Here is a 13,527-nt window from a genome sequence, read left to right on the forward strand (position 1 = left end):
GGGAGGATAGCTGGGTTTTGTCTAGGCGAGGTGGGGTGCTAGGCCGCAGGAGCAGCCCAGGCCTCTGTCCAGCAGGGCTCGTTGCTGGGCCTTGGGGTTGAGGGGTGGGGATGTGCGGGTTGAAAGCTCTGCTGGGGTGTCCAGCCTGGGAGAGCTGGCTGGCCCGTCTGGCGGGGGCGGGGTGGGGTGGGGGCACAGACAAGGGAAGGCCTGCCACTCCACACGAGGGCAAGCACCCTCCCCTGCCTCAGCCCGACGTGGGCCAGGCTGGCCGTGGCTGCCAGCCCCTGGGACCTGCCCTGACTGGACGCAGGAGGGTGGAGGGGTTGGAAGGGAGACTCGGGTCCCTGCCTGGCTTGACATCCTCCCCCGCCATCAGCTTCAGCCCCAACATGGCTCCAAGATGGAGACAGACCAGAGGCCAGGGGCGCCAGGGGGTCACACGGAGCTGGCCGTGTCTCTGGAAGCGGAGGGGCTATCACGGGCTCCCAGCCCTCACAGCCCGTCCCTGCTGCCCTGCTGGCAGTCCCCGAGTCCCCGCCAGGGTCTCGCGTGGCGTGGCCACAGCGGAGGGGCTGCCGATGTTGGGATGGGGCCACGGAGGGGAGCCGGTGGGTCCACAGTGCTTTGTTGAATCTAGACTTTTCTTTCAAATGGAAAAATGTCATGCAGCCGAGCTCTGGTGAGCGGCACCGGGGCTGCCCTGCGTGGGCTCAGGGAGCAGGACAGGCAGGGAGGTGGCTGCCAGTCAGTCCTGGGATTTGGCCGACATCTCCCGGAAGAAGGAGAGCAGTCTGGTGGCAAATTCCCGGATGCCTGGTTCTGGGTCTTTTCTGAGATCTTCGAAAGCTCCAGGGAGGGGAGAAGAGATAAGTCAGAGGGGACCTGGCCGTGGAGTGGCCCCAAGGCAGCCGCGTGGGGGTGGGTGCGAGCCAGGGCCTAGACCTCATTCTCCATCACATTTGCCAGCCCACCCCTCGTGTCCTGGCTCTGTTGGAGGGGTTCAGTGGGCTGGGCAGAACCCCACACCCCAGGGGCCCTGTCTGGAGCTCCAGGCCAGGGACAGAGGCAGGGCGGGAGATGCCTGGGTCCCATGCTGGGGCTGGCACTAGGCTGGGGAGGAGCTGGAGGAGCCGCTGATCTCTGGGGTTTTGGTTTTGCCATCTGTGAAGTGGGTCTTAGTATGTGGAGTCAGGACAGGGGCTGCTTACTGCAAAATAGTAGCTTTCTATCGATGTCATTGGTCATCTGGGACACGGCCTCAGGGTGGTAGCAGGTGGTGTACCCTGTGAGAGACCGCTGACAGCTCTTGGGGGCCCAGAGCCACCCTGTGTCCCTTCCCCCAGGTTCCCTCCCCCAGGGCCTGCTGCCCACCTATGAAGAGTGCTGCCCAGGTCTTGATGTGGTGGTGGCGGCTGTGCAGGTAGCTGAGGGCCTGGGATAAGTGGATGCTGAACTCCTCCTGGCTGTGGGTCATCTGGCCACAGGAAGCCCACTCATCACCACCGGGCTGGCCCGGCCCCCACGAGACAGCGAGGGGTCGGGGCGGGTAGCCCAGGCCCCCACGCCCGGCCCTGGACCCCAGCAGCTCACCAGGCAGGTCCAGAGGAAGTGGCGGGCGCTGAGACCATGCTCCCAGGCCAGCGTGCAGAACAGTGTGTGCTGTAGCGGCCAGCAGAGCAGGACCGCACAGCGGTAGAAGGCGAACTTGGCCTGCTGTGGGGACAGCCAGGGGGCACTTCAGCCACTGCCCTGTGTGTCTGGGCCCGGGGTCTACCTCCTCCCTCAGTGACCACAGTGCTGAGGATGCCCGGGCAGGCTGAGGTCCGGGGAAGCCCCCAGCCTCAGGCTGGACTGTGAGTAGCTCTGACTTGGCCCCTTCCGGCTGTGCTGCGTGTCCATTTCCCAGGTGACAGCGAGGCCACCAACGCTGGGCACAGCAGGGAGTATTGCAGCCAGTGTACAAGCTCAGTGCTCCTCAGAGCCCTGTGCATGCCCCGTGCGGGGAACAGACACCTGGCTCACAGAGAGCACAGTGAGAATGCACGTGAGAGTGCATTTGCATGCATGCAAGTGTGTGCCAGGTGTGTGGCCACCTGTGTGGGTGCATGCACCTGCATGCACGTACACGTGCACCCACACGGACCCCTCTGTGAATGCCCTCGTGTGCACGCAGCCACCGCGGGCACTGACCGCGACGACGGCCGGGCACTGGTCCTTCAGGTGCAGGAGTAGAGGCAGCATGCTCTGGCACACCTGGGTCTGGAGCCCACGCAGTTCCCTGTTTGCCACCGTTGCCACCAGATCTCCGAACAATGCCATGGCTGCTGCTCGAATCTTGTCCCGCTCCTGTGAGGCAGGGGCTTGGAGGGGGTGCCCGGAACCCCTAACTTGGGGCCTTCCTCTCTTTTGGTTCCCTCAGGCAGGCCTAGCGCTCCAGGGCAGCACCGTGCCTCCAACTCCTGCAGGGGCCCTGGACCTGGCCTTCCCCTTCAGACAGGAATCCAGGAAAGAGCCAGGCCTCCTACCTCAGACTGAGCCAGGCCTCCCCCCTCAGGCAGGGCCCCAGGCCACGTCTCAGACTGTCCTCATACACAGGGCAGCCTGTTTCTCACACCCAATGATTGCATCCTTTCAATCCAGCTTGGTGCAGAACTTATGCTTCACCCCCTGCTCCCCTTCTCCCAGTGAAGGGAGGGCGGCTGCTGCAGATGTAACTTGTCTTAGGTTTGGGGGACTGCAGGGCCACTGGTGGAGCCGTTGGTGGAGGGGCCAGAGAGAGATTGGCCTTGACACTGCTCAGCCACACAGGGACCGGGCAGGCCAGCCCACCTGTGGCCTGGGCTCCTGCAGCTCCCTGGCCTTGGAGTCCCCCAGAGCAGGAGGGGAGTGGGGTTCCCAGGTCCCAGGGAGGCGCAGGGAGGGCCGCGTGGGACGCACCCAGCCCCACCTGGCCCCGCGCTCACGTCATCGAAGAAGGAGCGGGCGTTGATAGCGATGCTGAGGCTCAGGGCCCCGGCGCCCTGCGCTCCGAGGCAGCGCAGCACATCTGACAGGGTTTTCATGACGCCCACCACCATGGCCTCGCTGTTCTGGAAGAAGCCGGCCAGGAAGGGTGGGATCTGTCTGCGGAGCAGGCTTCTCTGTGGATCAGGGGGTGAGGGCGTGGGCTACTCCTCCTCCTGGAGCCCCTATCCTTGCACCCCCATCCCTTGCACCCCTATCCCTTCCCCGTCCCTGTCCCCCGGGCCACAGGCTGTGCGGAGCCCCTGGGCACCCCACGCTGGGCTGCCTGGGGCAGTGCAGTCCAGGAGACGGGCTCCGTACTGCTCCCTCTCAGCCTCTTCCTCCTCCTGGTCCTGAGTCACCCCTCCTTCCCTCCCTCCGTCCCGTCTGGCCTTCGCCCCATTTCCAGCTCCCCTCGGGTCAGATGCCGGCTGGAGCCGGACCAGTGGAGGCAGGTCCAGGGACACCTACTGAAGCCCCTGCTTTCCCCCATAAGCAGAATTCCATGGGTCCCCGGTGGTGGTTTCCGGCTTTTCATGCTATGACCACTGCGCTCCATTTTTATACCATCTTAAAATAATAATTGCTATTTTTCTTTGTTGGTCGTGGGGCTTGAACTCTGGGCCTGGCTAGAGCTCTGCCACTTGAGCCACAGCACTACTTCTAGGTTTCTGGTGGTTAATTGTAGATGACAGCCTCATGGACTTTCCTGCTCCGGCTGGCTTTGAACTGTGATCCTCAGATCTCAGCCTCCTGAGTAGCTAGGATGACAGGCGTGAGCCACCCACGCCCAGATTAAAATTAAAGATCCCTGGATCTTAACATGGATGTGACTGGATCCTCAAGGGAGTCCACTGTGAGCCAATTCTGCCCGTCCCACTTGTTGGCAGTACACTCCCGAATTCTCTAGATGATCATCAGAAAGCACGGTGGATGTCCCCAGATCTTGTGCTGTTTATCGATAATGTGTGCAAGCCAGGGTGACTTGTTTTTACAACTTTTAAGCAAAGAGCCAGGGTCCTCGTGCATTTGGCACCTGTAGGTGCCCCTGAGGAGTGTTTTACAGTTAGGTGACTCAGTTGTTGAGAATTAATTTAATTTTTAATACCAGAACTTAGGACATCCATAAAGTTTGCTCAAAAACAAAAAGAATGAGTCAGATGAAGGGACTAAGGAACAAATAGATGATGGATAGGTGGATGGATGAGTGGGTGGGTATACAGATGAATGGGTAGCTGGCTGAATGGCTGGATAGGCAGATGAATGGATGGGGATAAATGGACGAGAGATAAATGGATAAATGGTGGGTGGTTTTGTAGGCAGATGGAAGGATGAACAGGTGGGGGAAGGATGTTTGGGTGGATGGATGAATGGATAGGTTGATGTGGTTGTATGGGTATGTGAGTGGGTAAAGGAATGAGTTGCTAAGGAGATACATGGGTAGATGAAGGGTTAGATAGAAGGGTGGGTGGACAGTGTATGGGTGTAAGGATTGATGAATAGATGGGTAGATGCAGCAGTGGATGGATGGATGATGGGTCAGTAGATATGTGTGTATATATGTATGGTTGGTGGATGAATGGATGGGTAAATGAATGGAAGGTGAGATGACTGGTTGGATGGGTAGATGATTGTGTGGAGGGATGGAGGGTATATATACACAAGGTTGGTGGATTGATGAGTGGGTGAATGGGTGGGTGGATGGGTGAATGGATGGATAGAGGGTTGGATGGGTGGATGGATGGATAGAGGGTTGGATGGGTGGATGGATGGTTGGGTGGATGGATGGGTAGAGGGTTGGATGGATGAATGGATGGAGGGTTGGGTGGGTGGATGGATGGAGGGGTGTGTGGGAGTATGTATGTATGGAAGGTTGGTGATGGATGGGTGGATGGATACCTGCGTAGGTAGATGGAAAGGAAGGGTGGATGGTCAGGAGGCGGGAGGTGGATGGAAGAATTGATGAGCCAATGCTGTCTCCAGCTCGACTCTCAGGTACCTACTATGTGTCACGTGCTGGTAAAGGGCGTTGCTGACTGGGGGGCCCTTACTGACGGTGCCTCTTTCTCCTGTGGAGATCTACAAGCTGAACACCAGTGGCGAGAGCCAGACTGGGGGTTCTCTGGAAAGCATCCCTCTGTGCCTCCTGGTGACCACGCTGTCCTGCGAGCTCTGAGGGTCCTGTGTCTCTAACAGCTTCCTCAACAGACACGGGGGCGAGGCGCGCCTCCCCGGACAGAGGCGGCAAGGCGAGGTCTCCCTTCCCCGTCAGCGAGGACGCCGCTGTCTAGCTGGCTTTTAGCCTGGGAGGGCCACACCGTGCAGGGTGCCAGCCACAAAGGGGACAAAGTGCTTGGGGCTGACCACAGGCCCGCGCTGCTCTCCGCAGGAACTCATGTTCTGTCTACCACGGAGAGGCAGACAGGGCGTTGGGACCCCGCCTCTGGGGATGTCCCGTCTGGGAGCCAGCTGGCTGGCTTGTCTCTGTGTGGGGACTGGTCTGCCCTTGGTGCGGAGGGGTGCGGTGCTCCCTCCCACATGGGAAACTGGTGCAGAGGTGTCAGGTGTCCCCGCCACACCAGTGGAGGTGACAGAGACGGCGTGCCGGCCCGCGGGCCCCGCTGCCCCGGCGTGGTGACCCCGCTCACCTTTTCTGGGTGGAAGAGGATGTTTCCGAGGCCCTGCAGGCTGGACACGCGAACCTTGGGGTTGGGGTCCTCGAGGCCTTGTGCCAGGATGGTCAGTGCCTGCTGTTTGGACAGCACCTCCAGCAGGGTGGGGCTGTAGAGGAACTGGGCGGGAGGCGGTCCCAGAAGGCAGGTTGCTCAGGCCCGGCCCTCCCTCCCAGTAGGCTGCACCCTCATTGGTGGTCAGGGGGGCCAGTGTCTGGGAGGGGCAAGGGGCCTTAGCTAGCTCCCCCTGGGCTTACACACATTTGAAGTTACCTGTCCACTCTTTCAGGTACACTGGCCCAGAGAGGGGAAGGGCCGGGTCTGCATTATGCAGTGAGGCCAGGGCCAACTTATACCCATAGCTGGCTCATGGGCACCCGGGGAGAGGCTGCCCGGAAATCTTGCTGGTTGGGTGGGAGCTGGCGTTAGGAGGCTCAGGCCTGGGTTAAAGGCATCCGGTCACCAGTGGCCATCATAGTGGTGACCCTACCTCGAAGCCCTGCTAATGCTCAGAGCCCACAGTGGCCAAGCCGGCCATAGCCCAGCACCTGCCCCTGCTGCTTCACCGGCCTGGGCTGCTGGTGGCCAGCCACGCCAGGGGAGGACAGGGCTTCATTTGTGTCTCTCGGCTGGGTGGGGAGAGGATCCTCAAATTGTACCAAGCCAGGCCTGCCTGGCCTCAACTCAGAGGCCAGTTCTGAAGCATCTCGGGGCGGAGGGTGGATGTTTAGAGACATGGCTACAGGCTGTGGGGGGTGGGGGGGCCGATGGAGGGGGCCCCAACCCAGCAGCACAGTGTGTGGACAGCTGTAGAGCTGGAGGTGAGGGATGAGCGAGACCCCCCCCCGTAGCCTCCTCCCACTGGGGTGAGGTCTGGTGGGGTTTTGCTGTCAGGTGCCACACCCTGGTCCCAGCTCACCTCAATGAAGATGAAGATGGCTGCTTTCCGCTCCCGTTCCTCCTGGCTCTGCAGGCTGGGCAGTAGGTGGCTCAGCAATGCCTTGATCTGTTTACACTGGTTCTGTACCATGGCCCTGCGGGGGCGGGGTCTGGCCTGCTGTCCCTGTCCAGCCACACCCAGCACCACCGGGCAGGTGAGGCCTGGTGGCCAGGAGTGTCCCACCTGAGTGGACATTCCCCTTTGCGAGAAAGTCCCTCCACCTCGGTGTCCTAGCTGTCCACTCTGTGCCAAGCCTGGGCTAGGCGTGGGACGGAGAAGTAGGCACAGGTAGACACTGTCCCCGAGGAGGTCAAGGCAAGGGTGGGGCAGGGGAGGAACCTGACCCTACAGAATACCGTGCACCTGCCTGTGACCGGGGCTGAGGCTACTTGCCATCCTGTGCCCAAAGCCACTGGGCCAGCACCTGCTGTTCACACACAGCCCTGTGGAGGCGCTGGTGATCTAGATGGGGCCCGGGTCTCATTCCTGTGGTCCACACATCCACCAAGCCTAGAGTAGGCTCCTGCTCCTTTCCCCAGGGATACCTGGCGAGGAGGCCCACGCCCTGTGCGTAGGTATGGATGGAGGTGAAGTACTCCCAGGTGTCCTGCAGCTCCAGGTGGGCGAAGTCGTGCCAGTGCCCCGTGGTGGACAGCAGGCTCTTTAGTGCCTCTACCGATGTGCTGCGGCAGAGCGGGGAGCTCAAGGTCTGTCCGGGCTGGAGAGCGCGCCCAGGCCACCCCTGCCCCAGCCAGCTCTGCCTCTGTGCCTTCCTCCCGGGGTGGCACCTTCCTGCCCTTCTTGCCCCCAGAAGGGCTGAGGCCTAGGGTGAGGCAGGGCAGCCTGCAGCATGGACAGTCGATGCCCACCCAAGCCTGGGCCCTGCTTGAGCCAGAGACCAGTGAGAGCCCTTGTAGGGGAGACAGCGGGCTCCCGGGGAAGCAGCAGTGCCAAGGGTCCTGGGGTCACCTGCAGGAGACAGCAACTGCCCAGCACTGATTCACAGGAGTGGAGTTCAGAGGGCAGGGCTGGAGAGAGCTTCTGGGCCATCTAGGGCTCCGTGGCCTCCCCACCCCCATGCTGGGAGGGCTCTGCCTGAGCCTGGAGGGGTGCAGAAGCTTAAAGACAAGATGGAGCTGTGAGGAGGTGTAGCGGGAAGGGAGGAGGAGAGGTGTGTGGAATCAAGGGAAAGTTTCTTTCCAGTACTGAGGCTCTGCCCTCAAACACAGAGAATCCAGGAGACCTCAGCACACACGAGTGCGCATGTAACCGGGATGGCCCAGGGCTGATTGCTTGGTGGCCAGGGTGGGCTCAGGGTCAGCCCACAACGGGAGAAAGGAGAAGACCTGGCTGTGACTGACTGTGGTGGGTAAAGCCCGTAAAGCAAGGGTCTTTTTGTGAGTCAGGGAGGCGATGCCAGAGGAAGCGTGCCCTGCCCGAAGCCCCTCTCTCCAAGGCTCAAGGGACAGCTCACCGATTGGGAACCAGGAACCATGAACACACAAGTCCCCCTGCCTCAAGGCTGCTGCTTGGTGTCCTGGGCACCCACCTCCCTGGGCTGCTCCACAGTGGGTGCCCAGACCCCCTCTGTGGGCCTCCCTCATGGTACCAGTCATCTTGGTAAACTGGGGACACTGGCCCATGGTACACCGAGTGACATCACGCAGTCTCTGCACCCAGCGCAAGGCCAAGGGGCATCTTTCCCCTGGGGGAGGGAAGCTCTGTCACCTTTGGGTATATTATAGGAGGCATGGGAGCCAGGCCCAGCCAATCAGAGCCTCAAGTGCTCTTGCTTCCCAGGGATTGGTTCAGGGGTGGGCATGTGACAAGAGCTGGGCCAATCAGAGCCAATGTACTTGGAATGGGGGGAGGGGGAGAGACACTTCTGTGTTGGGAGAGACCTACCCCTAGAGAAGCCAGAGGAAGGTGGCAGAGCTAAGATGGATCAAAGCAGATTGATATGGCTTGAGATTGCTCAGCAAGGCCAGGGCAGAAAGCTACCCATGGGCCCCAAGAAACAGAGCTGCCCCTGATGAATGAGAAGGCACACAGGCGTCCCTGGAATGTTGAATCCTGAGACACACAGATGCCCCAGGGGTATGGGGCTCCCAGGAGAGGTGGACAGCCCTGCCTTTCAGGACCTTCTGTTCTTGGGGTACAGGCCAGGGACAAACCAGGAAGAATGGCAAGGGTGCCTGGTGTTAGATAGCGTTGGCATCATGGCGGGGGTGCTATTCATGGAGGACCGGTGGGGGGGTCACTCAGCCGGTGAGCAGATACCTGTGGGCAGCAGCCCAGGGAAGGGCTTTGGGAAGGGAGAGAAGCAGTCAGAGGGAGGCTGTTCCCCTTCGCTTATCTCTCAACCCGCCACACTTTGGGGAGGAGATCGTCTTAGCTTATTAGGGAAGATTCATGCATTGCATAGTTGATCTGAATAAAAAAAGGAACTTCATGCACATTGGAATTCTGAGACGATAGAGAAGCAGTGACATTCTTTTCAGTGACAAGCCTTGGGGAGAGCTGTTAAGACTGACAAATTGCATGAAGCACCTCATAATACAAACAAATGAAACGCATGAGCCCCAGTGGTTCGAAAAGGCTTGCTTATTGGATTTCAGGAATTAGGACGGGGTGCTCTGGGAAGCTCGGGGAGCCTGCCGTGTTCCAGGAGAGGATGCCACAACCCTCCCTCCCTCCTCCTGCTCTACCCACCCCAGTCAGGAGGGGATGAGGCTACAACTGTCCATGACCTTCACAAAAATGTGCCACTGGCCACCTAAGTAGCCAAGACACCTGCGGCGGGACGTGTGTCGGGAGGATGCACTTGTGTCTGGGACATTCACACCCAGACACACAGGGAGAGCAGAGGCTGAGATTAGAGTCCTGCTCCCAGCAGCTGATCTCCAGGGATGGCTGGAGCCACCGGCTGGAAGAACCAGGACATCTGGGCTCAGGCCAGGAGACAGGAGACAGCGCAGTCCTGTTGTTCTGGGCCTCTTGGTGTGTAGGCCTTGCTAAAGCAGCACCGCCCCAGGCACGTCTGCAGAACTGGCTGAGGGCACCCAGCTCTGGACTTACCTCTGGGGGCTGGGCGTGGCCTCGTGTGCCTGCTGCTCTGCCTCAGCCTCAGTGGGCAGGTCCAGCTCCAGGACGTAGTGGACCTGGGTGAGGAGTGCCAGGAACAGCTCGGGGTAGGCCTCGCACACAGCCTTCTTGAACTCCCGGGCAAACTGCAGCTCGTGCAGCGCGTTCATGGCCTGTAGGGGAGACGAGGTGAGGGGCCGGGGCCTGGGCTCCTGAGCCAGGAGTGCAGATCATGCCCAAGACTGATCGTGCTTTTCCCTCACTGCTCAAACACCCAGGAGAGAAATCCAAGTGTCCAGATGCCATTCCTGCCAGGACTGGGCCTTACCACCTGTGCCGACACTGCCACCTGTGCAGCAACCGCCTGGCCCTCTCTCCAAGCAGCTGGACCCACTGCCCAACAGTGCCATGTTCCCTGACCTCCCCCCTGCGCCGGGCTGGCATGATGCCCAGGCACACCCAAGGACTTCCGAGTGGACTCCCAGGGCCACCTTGGAGACAGCCCGACTGTGCCCTCTGCTCCGTGCGCAGTGGCTGTCGGAGGCATGTTCTGCTCAGGTCTTCCCTGAGGTGGGGGTCCTGTCCTTCAGCACCCGGGTATGCTCAGCTTCATGTCTACAGGGGCCTAGGGAATGGCTGCTCTGGAAACAAGGGACAACATCCACCCCCTTCCCTGGCAGCTGGACAGCAGCCCTGTCCGCCATGCCTCCTGACCGTTTGGTCCAGAATGTTCTGGGGTAGGGCTGGGAGACAGTGCTGGTATCCATGGCAAGGAGGGGCAGCTCTGGGGCTCTTGGGACTCAGGCAGGACGTCCTGTGTGAGCTAGCCTGGGTCCTGTCCCATGGGGCTGCATGGTCCCCTGATGTGACTGCTGTTCTGTTTTGGGGCTCCAGGTGGTTGTTTGGGGGGACACTGGCAGGGAAGGGGCAGCCGTGATGCTGTGTGGCAGTTTTGGGGGGCTGGGATCATGCCTGCAATCACAAATAGGGTCAGGCCCAGCCTCTGCCTTGCCGGGGTCTGGCCGGGAGGGACAGGATGCCGAGAGGGACAGGACGCCGAGAGGGACAGGACTCCGGGAGTGCCTCATCCCGGAGGCAGGCAGGCCTGGGCTTATGAGCAAAGCTGGAAGGGTCCCTCCAGGAGGGTGGGGCTGCTTTATGGGTGTCCCAGCATCTGTGACTCCCCAGAACTCCACAGCACATGGGGGTATGGGAGGGGCTCTCCCTGCTTGAACTTTGCCCCCAGGGCCCTCCTGAGACGACTGACACAGTGTGTGGTGCACAGTGGGGACGGAGCCCCCTTACCAGTCCTGGGGATGGATGGGGGAACACTTGTGCCCAGACTCAGGGCCAGGGAGAGGGAGCTGGATAGAGAGCCTGAGCTGGATGCTTCCTGAGGCCCTGCCTCCCCTCTCCCCCCGCCCCCCACCAAAGCTCAGCACATCAGGCCAGGCTGGCCAGGCTGGGCTGGGGCAGAGACTCACAGCTAGTGAGCGCAGGTAGGACTTGTCCTTGGGCTGAGGGCTGCTGCCGCTTGTGCGAGGGGGCAGAGGCCGCACCCGAAGCCAGTTCAGCAGCATGCCCAGCACCAGGCTGCTCATCGGCTCTTCGGCCCCTAGGGCCCTCCACAGGCATAAGGCATGGCTGTGGGCAGAGAGCGGCTGTGAGGGCCATGCTCTATCCAGGCCTGCCTGGCTAGGCCAGCAGGCCCCAGGCCCTGGGTCTGGGTGCCTGGAAGAAGCCCCAGGGTAAGGGCCCCTGGGCCCGAGCTATGTGCAGAACTCTATTTGGGGCCGTGCCTTTGTGCCCACCTTGCAGAGGGGCATCTAGGCTTGCCTTGATCAAGCCCTGTCCAGACTCTGGGCCCAGCCTGGCCTCTCTGACCTTCCTAAGGGCATGGTGATGTGAGGCGGTCCTGAGACGCAGTGACCAGCACATGGTCTTGGAGTCTGGGTGCTGGGCTGGTGTCAGAGTGGGCTACACTGGGGGTAGCTGAGTGGGCATTAAGACAGTCCCAAGGATTGTGCCCTAGACCTGACATGCTAAGCGAGCACGTGGCTTGGATTCCAGGAGGTAGCCATTGCCCCAGGAAATGGAGGGGGCTCTGTAAGCCCGGAGGGGCTGGACCAAGGCCCTTCCCTGCCCCCTATGGGCTGTGAGATCTTTTGTAGGGCACTTAGCCCCTCGGGGCCTCAGCTTGGTGACTGCAGTGAGGGGCCACAGTGGCATCACAAGGACGGAGGACAGATGACCCATGGGCACTGGTACCCACAGGTGACATTTCTGTCTACTCCCTGGGCCTCTGGGTCTCAGCCTACAGCCTGTGCTGAGGGAAGAACCAGAAGGGATCTCTGGTCCAGTGGGGGTGCAGCCTCCCATGAAGCAGGGGAGCGGAGAGGAGGGGGAGGAGGAGGGAGGAGGGCGGAGGAGAGAGGAGGGCTCAGAGGTGGGGGAGAGGAAGCCAAGGTGACAGGTGCTCTCTGGAGGTGACTGGCTGAGTGAAAAGCTGTGCCCTCACCTGTTAAGTGGGGGCAGAGACCAGCCAGAAGGCTTGGAAATACGAAGTGACCCGGACAGCCTATGGCAGTGACCCAAGCAGGCTTACGGGACACAGAAGCAACATGTCAACAACCAAATGACTATCAGCCCGATCCTCAAATGGACCAAGTGCTTGAGCAGACATTTCTCCAGAGCATTTCTCCCATGGTGGGAAGCAAGGCACCAGCACCATGTCCGCAGGCAGCGCAAATCAGAGCTCCACGTGCCACTGACCCCTCTGGGGACAGCCACTGTCCAAGGAACGGGAAGGACTAAGGGGTGGCGGAGCCTGGCCAGTGCTGGTGGGAATGGGAGACATGGCTGCGGTGGACAGCGTTTGGTGGGGCCCCAGGGAGTCAGCACTGCCCCGCGGGGGCCCCCCACATTGATAAAACAGTCACCAAGCCAAGTAAGTAGCAAAGTGAGTTACTAATGTAGGTAACATGACTAAAAGATCAACTGAATAATTTAGTAGTAACTGTTATTGGCCAGGGAGTGACCAATGACCAAGCTAAAGCTTGGGTCAGATCTAGTTTTGTACAATTGAGCATGAATCAAATTTTTTTAAAGTAGTTATAAGGGGAAATACAGAAAAGGAAACGTAGCAACCTGATTCTAAAAGTTATGTAGAAATGCAAAGGGCTAAGAGAGGCCAAGATAGCCTTAGGGGAGACAGAGAGGGAGACCTCCAGCAGCAGGCACAGATACACTCTGCCGAGACAGGCTGCAGGAAGTAGAACTCTAGTACTGGCCCTGGGGACAGAGGAGAGGCCACAGCCCCCGAGCGGCCAGGCCAGCACCGCGTGATCAGCCAGTGAGCTGGGTGGAGCCCTGCCTTGTGTCTATAAGAAAATCATGTCCAGGTGGGCTGCAGGGTTGGGTGTGCAAATGTGTGACAGTGGAGTGAGCCAGCATCTCGCCGACGAAGAGGTCAAAGGCATGGAAGGCAGGTCACGATACGGGAGAAGATACTTTTTTTGTGCCTGTCCTAGGACTTGAACTCGGGGGCTGGGCGCTGTCCCTGAGATATTTTGCTCAAAGCTAGTGTTCTACCACTTGAACCACAGCTTCAACCTCCACCTTTTTAGTAGTGAATTGGAGATAAGAGTGTCAAGGATTCTGCCACCTGACCTGGCTTTGAACCACAACCCTTAGATCTTAGCTTCCTGAGTAGCTAGGATTATAAGAGTGAGCCACTGGTGCCCGACACAAAGCCTGTGTTAAGGTCTGAATTTATACCACTAATGGAGCCTCAAAATCCACACGCAGACACCTTCACGTGCAAAG

General features: G+C 60.0%; 1 protein-coding gene across 4 annotated transcripts in view; it reads right to left on the reverse strand.

The window, feature by feature from the left end:
* Positions 1-626: 626 nt before the first annotated feature.
* Positions 627-13,527, reverse strand: part of LOC138806358 (maestro heat-like repeat family member 5) — a 35,298-nt gene continuing 22,397 nt past the window's right edge. Inside the window, exons 20-30 of one of the 4 annotated variants that reach the window (XM_069991847.1) lie at positions 11,187-11,346; positions 9,697-9,875; positions 7,164-7,301; positions 6,598-6,712; positions 5,655-5,798; positions 2,967-3,143; positions 2,194-2,349; positions 1,594-1,713; positions 1,375-1,477; positions 1,212-1,286; positions 627-849 (exon numbers count right to left, since the gene is read on the reverse strand). In XM_069991847.1, coding sequence (XP_069847948.1) covers positions 749-849; positions 1,212-1,286; positions 1,375-1,477; positions 1,594-1,713; positions 2,194-2,349; positions 2,967-3,143; positions 5,655-5,798; positions 6,598-6,712; positions 7,164-7,301; positions 9,697-9,875; positions 11,187-11,346 — 1,468 coding nt within the window. In that variant the 3' untranslated portion in view covers positions 627-748. Of the gene's footprint in view, positions 850-1,211; positions 1,287-1,374; positions 1,478-1,593; positions 1,717-2,193; positions 2,350-2,950; positions 3,144-5,654; positions 5,799-6,597; positions 6,713-7,163; positions 7,302-9,696; positions 9,876-11,186; positions 11,347-13,527 lie in introns of all 4 variants that reach the window. The other 3 variants (XM_069991846.1, XR_011365819.1, XR_011365818.1) reach the window with 3 other exon arrangements.

Source organism: Dipodomys merriami, unplaced genomic scaffold (genome assembly GCF_024711535.1).
Source record: "Dipodomys merriami isolate MVZ:Mamm:240054 unplaced genomic scaffold, mDipMer1.0.p SCAF_4, whole genome shotgun sequence".
NCBI lineage: Eukaryota > Metazoa > Chordata > Mammalia > Rodentia > Heteromyidae > Dipodomys > Dipodomys merriami.